General features: G+C 55.1%; 1 protein-coding gene across 1 annotated transcript; it reads right to left on the bottom strand.

Moving 5' to 3' along the window:
• Positions 1 to 600: 600 nt before the first annotated feature.
• On the bottom strand, positions 601 to 7,407 carry Ctu1 (cytosolic thiouridylase subunit 1). The gene is made up of 3 exons (XM_005341692.5): positions 7,266 to 7,407; positions 4,186 to 4,710; positions 601 to 1,204 (listed from the first exon to the last, which is right to left on the bottom strand). The coding sequence occupies exons 2-3, from the start codon at positions 4,691 to 4,693 to the stop codon at positions 687 to 689; spliced, it is 1,026 nt and encodes a 341-aa protein (XP_005341749.2). The 5' UTR covers positions 4,694 to 4,710; positions 7,266 to 7,407; the 3' UTR covers positions 601 to 686.

Below are 7,407 nucleotides of genomic sequence, written 5' to 3'. Positions count from 1 at the left end.
TATTTTTAGTTGTAGGTGGACAGAATACCTTTATTTATTTATTTTATGGGGTGCGGAGACTTGAACCCAGTGCCTCACACATGCTAGGCAAGCACTCTGCCACTGAGCTACAGCCCCAGCCCCCCACCCTCTGCTTTGAAGGGGACGAGGTGGGTAGTTTCCCTTTTCAGAAGAATTGGGAGATTCGTCGCTCAAGGTTGGGGCAGCCCACCTGCCCCTTCTCACCAGGCAGGGCAGGGAGGGGGCTTCTTCAATCTCGGAGAACCCTGGAGGGGCCTGATGAGGACTCTTCTAGCTGGTAACCTTGGGCCCTCTGCAGCGCCTAGGCGTGGAGGCGGGGATGGAAGGAGGGGACAGTGCTGGAAGGGAGGGGCATCCTCCTGGTGACTGGGCCCCGCGTCTGTCACTTCACTTGACTTTGCTCATCTCACCGCATGGAGCTCTCAGAGGCCACAGAGGAGCTCAGCACACAGTCCCCAGACCCCCAGTGGCTCTGAACGCAGGCTGCTCCCCCACTTCCTTGGCCCCAGGCCTCTGGGGTGCAGCTTCTACTGGGTTCCTGAGTCCTTGTCCCCTCTAAGTCCCACGTGGACGGCCAGGTACAGACAGCTCTGAGTTTATTCACAGTGTTATTTACAGGGAGCCCCTCCCGCCCGGGTGCCAGGTCCCAGAGGGACCTGGAGCCGCTAGAAGGCCGTGAGGGCATCGGCGGCGGGGACGCTCCGCCGTGGTGCCTCTTCCAGCTCGCGGCGACCTTTGCCAATGGCCAGGCGGGGCAGGCCGCGGTTCAGGCCGTCCAGGAGCGCGCAGGCCTGGCAGAGCGCGCGGCTGGCCAGCGCCCCACAGCGGGAGCAGGCGCCGGGGCGCGGGGGCCTCGCGGTCGGGGCCAGCGCCAGGCGCTCGGCAGAGTGCACCAGGTCCAGCACCGCCGACGGCCGCGCCGCCTCCAGGCGCTTGAGCAGGTCGCGAGCGTGGCCGCGGAAGGCCTCGGGCGCGTAGACGCACTCCTCAGAGAAGTAGTGCAGGCGGCGGAAGTGCGCGTACAGCACCACCTCCTTCTGCGACGCCAGCTGCAGTGGCCGGCAGCGCGGCAACGCGCCCCCCTCGCCCGGGGAGCCCAGCCCGCCGCCCCGGGCCAGCCGCCCCGCGTCACCCCTCAGGAAGTTCATGAGCACCGTCTCTGCCATGTCGTCCGCGTTGTGACCTGCGGGGGGGGGGGAGCACAGTGAGGTGGGCGGCAGAGCACACGGAGGGCCACAGAATCTTGGGGACCCGCGGGGAGGCAGGAACCAAGTAGCGGTAGGGCAGGAGGGTGGGCACCCAGGCGGAGGCGGAGTGGACACAGCAAGAAACACACACAAGCTTCCTGGAGCGAGGCTGGGAAGCCCGCGTTGGCTACCTCCTGCTGCACATCAGACCTGAGCCAGCCTTTCACATGGGGAGTCACATGGGGAGCTTCTGCGCTTTGCAGCAAAAGCCTTATTAGCCTTAGTTAAAAATAATCCAAAAACAATTCAAACAAGTCAAAGTGCCATTTAACGGAGATTCTCCAGGGCACTGTTTGGTGGGCAGGCTCCCCTTGCCCCATGCCCCAGGGGTCTATGTGAACCTGTGCTTGTTTGGTGACAGGGTAAAGGGGAATTAAAGTTGCAGGATGAACTGAGGTGTTGATAACAGGCTTTGCGGAGGGAGAGTACCCTGGATTATCCAGGTGGGCTCCACGTGATCACCAAGGTCCTTAAAGTGGAAGAGGGAGGCAGAAGAGCCAGAATAGCAGATGTGAGGACAGGAACAGGGTCAGAATGACACTCTGAGGACTCGATCTGTCCCTGCTGGCTGTGAAGATGGAGCAAGGGCTGAAGACAGGGAACGGAAGCCTTGATAACGCCTTGGTTTTAGCCCAGGGAGACCCCTGTGGCCCTCTAACCTCCTGAATTGCAGGATAATAATTGTGTATTTGCCTCGGAATTTGTAATCATTTGTCACAGCAGCAACAGGAAACTAATAGTTTTTGACACAGTGCCTTTGGCAATGTGATTGCAGTGTTTATCTTTGTTTAGAAACACTAGACAGAAATGTTCACATACCACTTACTATAAAATGGGAACTAAATCTGTGCCTATTCTGCATCTTGCCTAGTTATGTTTAAGATTTTATCAGTGGTTCTCAACCAGGGGTGATTCTGCACCCCACCCATCCCAGGAGAATTAGCAACAGTTCTAGTTGTCATGATTTGGGCTGGAGGAGTACTAGCATGTAGTGGACGGAAGTTGGGATGCTGTCATGATCCTGCAATGCACAGGACAGCCCCAAACAGCAGTTACCTGCCCCCAAGTGTCAACCATGCTAAAGTGGAAAATCCCTGGTCCACATGGTGAAACCCACCAAGAACGTTGCTCTAATTTTGTTTGCAGTAATAGTTATTTTCCAAAGACCTGCCAAGACCCATGACCTTGACAGCAGTTGTCTTTGCTCCTGGAAACTACATCTGGCTATATATGTTCACTGTCTGCAAGTCTGTTGACTTAAAGTTGGAAACCACATTACTCACAGGAGGCTGGACTTGCTCCACATCTTGTCATTACAAACCCACTTAAGAGCTCAGTAATTACAATAATTATTATAAAATGCCTTTGAAAATAGAGTATATATCTGCCGAAAACTAAAATAAATAATAAAAAAAAGAAAATAGAGTGTATAAACAAAAGGCAAAAAAAAAAATCACCTTACAAGTGAGAGATTTTTTTCTGGAAGCCTTCACATTTTTACAAGCACAATTAATGAGAGATTCTAATAAATTAATTTTAAGGCAACTTCTCATTCTTCCTTACACACCACTCTTATGTAGAAAGGATTACTCCTCCCCTTTCCCGCTGAGAGCTAAGAGAGATAGGTCCAGGGACACACTAGGGGACGAAGCTGTCTATCTGAGTGCATCCTGGCATGGGGGGAGAAGAGAGATCCCTTCCTGTTTCCCACGGCCATCTTCTCCCAGTAGATGGCTGAAGCTGCCTTCCTCCTACTGACCCCCTTGGCTGGCCGTGCCCCCTCCTTGCCAATCCAGGGTGAGCTCCTCTAAGCCACATCACTTCCTCCTGCTTCCTCATTGTCCAGAGGCCAGGGTCTGACTTGTCCCCATCTCTATCTCCCCTCCCCTCGCTCTCTGGGCTTCAGTCACACTGGACTTCTTGGGAGAATCTCACAGTGGCCTCCACAGGTGGTTTCCTCTGCCTGGAACAACATCCCCACACTCCCTGACCCTTCACCTCTTTACCTGGAGCCTTCAGATCTCAAGAGACTTCCCTGACTCTCTCCCTCCAGGTCCTAAGTCCCCTGCACACATGGGTCATGTACTCTCCTTCAGTGACTTTTATGATTGTCTACTCCTATTAACTCATCTAATTGTTAAGCCAACCCATGAATTAGGTACCACTGATACTCCTGTCTTAGGGATGACAGAGCAAATACAGAGAGGTTAAGGAGTTTGCTGTGGCTACGATTTGGATCTGCTGTGTAGTACAAACTCAGCAGCTGTGCCTTGAAGGAGTGCATGAGAGAGGGACTGAAACAGTCGAGGAAGAGAGGAGAGGTCACAAAGAAAAGGCGTTAAGGGACGGAAATACTTTTCAAGGCAGTGAGGGATGGAGAGGTGGACCATGAGAGACCAAGAATGTTAGAAACAATTAAAAATAAGTAAAGAGCCAGGCGCGGTGGCGCATGCCTGTAATTCCAGTGGCTCCAGGAGGCTGAGACAGGAGGATCGCGAGTTTAAAGCCAGTCTCAGCAAAAAGCGAGGTGCTAAACAACTCAGTGTAGACCTCTGTCTCTAAATAAAATACAAAAAATAGGGCTGGAGATGTGGCTTGCGGTCGAGTGCCCCTGAGTTCAATCCCTGGTATCCCCTCCCCGCCATAAAAATAAAGAGCCAAGGATCTCATCTCCAGAAACTAACTTCTATACCCACCCCTTTGCCAAGCTGTGTAGGCCAAGACTGTGGCTAAAACCCAAATATTTTTATACCCTGCCCCAAACCGGAGCATGCGCATAACATGCATCCTTACTTGGCTCCTCCCCTTAGGTTAGGCACAGAGTCTCCTTTTCCACTCCTTGGGCATGCGTCCTGGTTCCCTCCCAGCGCCTTCTCACACAGCCACACCACACCATTTGTTTAACGCCTGCACTCACCTGTCACGATGTGCGTGGCTCCCACAAGGCGTGCCCCTTCCTCCAGGGCTCTGCGACGCAGGACCCCGCAGAAAGTGCAGCAGGAGCGGCTGCGGCCAGAGCCAGCTGTACTGCGGGCCACCGCATCCATTGTCCAGCCCCCAAAGAGGTCTTCGTAGGCCACGACAGTGAGTGGCAGTTCCCAGCGCGCTGCCTGGTGCCTAACAGCTGCCAGCGCCGCATCCCGGTAGCCGCCGATGCCCTCATCCACGGCCACAAGGTGCAGTGAGATGTCCAGCTGGGGTGCCAGTGCGCGCAGGACATGCGCGAGCACGGTGGAGTCCTTGCCACCCGAGGCACCCACAGCCACCACAGCACCACGTGGTAGCAGGCGGCCAGCGAGCACCGTGTGCAGCACCTCGGCTTCGAAGGCATTGCAGAAGCAGGCACCACACAGCGCCTGCCCTGAGCGCGGGCGCCGGAGGTTTGCCCGAGCCGTGTGGCAGGAGGCGCACGTTGGGGCGGGCATCGCGGAGTCGGCTTCTCCTGGAAGGGAGAGAGAAATGGGTTACATGTGGAGTTTGGATGGTGGGGGGGCTGCCTGGACAGCGTCCATGCTTGGGATGGACTAGGCACAGGTGCACACAGGAGGGAACTTCTTCCGGAGCTGGGGACAGGAGAGTTACACTTGAGTTTCCAGCTAAGGGAGACCATTGCCTCTGGTAAGGGTTCTGGAATTGCACTCAATATGCACCAAGAAGAGAAAGGGGCCAAAGGAGGTGGTTTCAGGGGGAAAGAGAGAGACAAGTTATACTCAGAATTAGGTTGTGTCCCTTGTAGAGGGATGGGTGCCTTTCAGGACCAGTTGCAGAGCCTCCCCTGTTACAGCCCTGATCAGAAGGACACGGTGGAGATCTCGACCTGGCTGGCCCTCCAGGGCTGCTCAGTGTCTGGGAGGAGGTGCAGGACTCACAAGGACAGAGGGAGGTCAGGGCCTGCAGCTGTGTTGGAGGGAAGGTAGATAAACCTGAAAGACCAATTGGATTTCACTACTGGGGCAGGATACCACCTCCAGGAATGGCCTGATCACTTCCTCTGAAGGAAGGAAGTCACCTCTAGAGACGGGGGCAGCATGGATGGCACCTCTGTGGGGACCAGCTGGGGTTGCACCTGTTTTAAGTGCATAAGCTTTTGTGGCCTCACAGAGAGACAGATCAGCCCATCCTAGGACCCTCTCTGTTCTCCCCTTTCCTGCATCATCCATCCCCACCCAGCCAAGACCCCAGCCCTCCAGTCACACTTCTCTTGCATGGAGAACCCCCAAAATCTCAAGAGGCTCAGTCCCCCTCACAAGCCACCCTGGTCTCCAGCTTGGACTACTCAGTAGCCTTCTCACCATTCAGAGGTCAGGCTGCTTCTAGGATGTACCAGAATGTTCAGAATTAGATTGTGATTGTTTATTTACTCTCTGTACCATGAGGACAGGGACAAGTGCCACTCAGATATCAAGTAGGCATCTCAAACCCTAAATCCTGGATTCCTTTAATGAAAAGCGGCTTCTCCTATAGTAAAGGGCAGCTCCACCCTTTCAGTTGCTCAGGACAGAATCTGAGATCTGCATTGCGCTTTCTCTCACCACTTCTTGTCACTCTCCCTGTTGGTGGCTCAAAGCGGTGAAGTCAAGTCCTGACCTTTTCTTCATATGCACCAGGGGCACATCCTTGGCCTACAAAACCAGATATCCAAACAAAATATGGCAAATCCTGCATGACTATAGTTTCAGGACAGAGTCAGAAGCCACATGCTTCTCACCGTCTCCCCAGCTGGGACCTTGGCCTGGGCCATCTCTCTCCTGGACTCCCTTCCTTGACCTCCCCTCCTCTGCACACGCTGTTCTCCACATAATGTCTGGTGGAGACCTGCCCGGTACCTTCTCAGTGTCTTTCCGTGGATCTCATCTCACGCTAGCCAATGCCCATGGCCTATGAGACCCTACCCCATGTGGCTCCCTTTCTCTAACCTCACCTCCTCCCACTCTCCTTCAGCCACTCTGGCCTCTGCTCTCAAGGGTGTCAGGAACATGCCCCCCTCTGCCCAGAGTTCTTTTCCCTGTCACTGAACCCACTTAGCAGCCCTCAGGACTCATGTGTTGTGATCATCAGGCAAGTGTCACAGCTGAAATCTTTTCTCCCCTGGTTTGGACAATCTCGACTTGCTCCTCCTGCCAAGTTTCTTTTGGGGAGTCCTCTTCTGTCTACAGTCCTGGCCGCACACTTCCTCCCACTCTCCTTGTGAGGGGCTCTGAATATGATTTAAATACCCAGATGTCTACCCACGCTGCTCCTGCAAATGGCCCGTGAGGTTCCCCACTGGTGCACTTTTCAGACCCTCAGCCCCTAAGTGCCCCAAACCACCTGTTCTGTCCTCAGAGGGGTTCACTGTCTCCTGAGAGCAGACATCTTCCAGCCTTTCTGTCACCCTGGACTCATCTCTCACCCTGTAAATCCGCGGTTACCCAGTCCGGGTGGGGAGGGGTGTGCACATCCTGAGGGAGGGAGACCCTGGCAGGAGATGAGGCTGTGTGAGTTGGCAGAGCCTCATAAACCAGGATGTGGAGTTTTAGTTTTATTCAGGGATGCGATGTGACAGGTCTTAAAAGGATTCCTTTGGCTGGTGCGGGGAAGAGTGTAAGGGGCAGAGACAGAAACAGGAGGCCACTGAGAAGGCTGTGAGACATGACGGAGGACTGCCTGGGGCTGGGGCTCAGAAAATATCTGTGGGATGAGGGCACAGTAAGGGTGACCAGACAGGCCACAGAGCCCAAGGATGCCTCCGAAATGCAGCCTGGTCAGAAGGGCGGGTAGCGTGCCATCCCGATCAGCACAGCTTCCAGGGCAGAGGAGGGGCCTCCAGTCGGACCCAACTGGGGCAGGGGCAGGAAGAAAGCCTTATCCTGACAAGAGGGACGGGGCGGCCTGGCAGTCAGGCATTGGAAACCGCGGAGGCAAGTGTCACATCCAGAGAGAGACCCTGAACCCTCCCACGGCACCGCAGCACGGAGGTGGGGCTGGCGTGCCTTGCCGCCGCGGAGGAACACTCACCGGTGCAGAACGCCACGTCGGGAAGTGCCGCGCGCCTACCACGCTCAGCCCGGTGCGGAAGTGGCTCCGAGACTACAACTCCCACAAGGCCGTGGTATTGCGGAACTAGGACTCCCAGAATGCAACACTCTGCCCAGGAGCC

This window comes from Ictidomys tridecemlineatus, chromosome 15, assembly GCF_052094955.1.
Source record: "Ictidomys tridecemlineatus isolate mIctTri1 chromosome 15, mIctTri1.hap1, whole genome shotgun sequence".
Lineage (NCBI taxonomy): Eukaryota > Metazoa > Chordata > Mammalia > Rodentia > Sciuridae > Ictidomys > Ictidomys tridecemlineatus.
The sequence above is the reverse complement of the archived record's forward strand: the minus strand, read 5'-3'. Positions and strand labels throughout refer to the sequence as shown.

Coding starts and splice junctions, on each gene's coding strand:
- Ctu1 (XM_005341692.5), bottom strand. CDS start 4,693: ATGCCCGCCCCAACGTGCGCCTCCTGCCACACGGCTCGGGCAAACCTC. Junction 1,205..4,185: donor AGCCACGCACATCGTGACAG/GTGAGTGCAGGC, acceptor CCCCCCCCGCAG/GTCACAACGCGGACGACATG.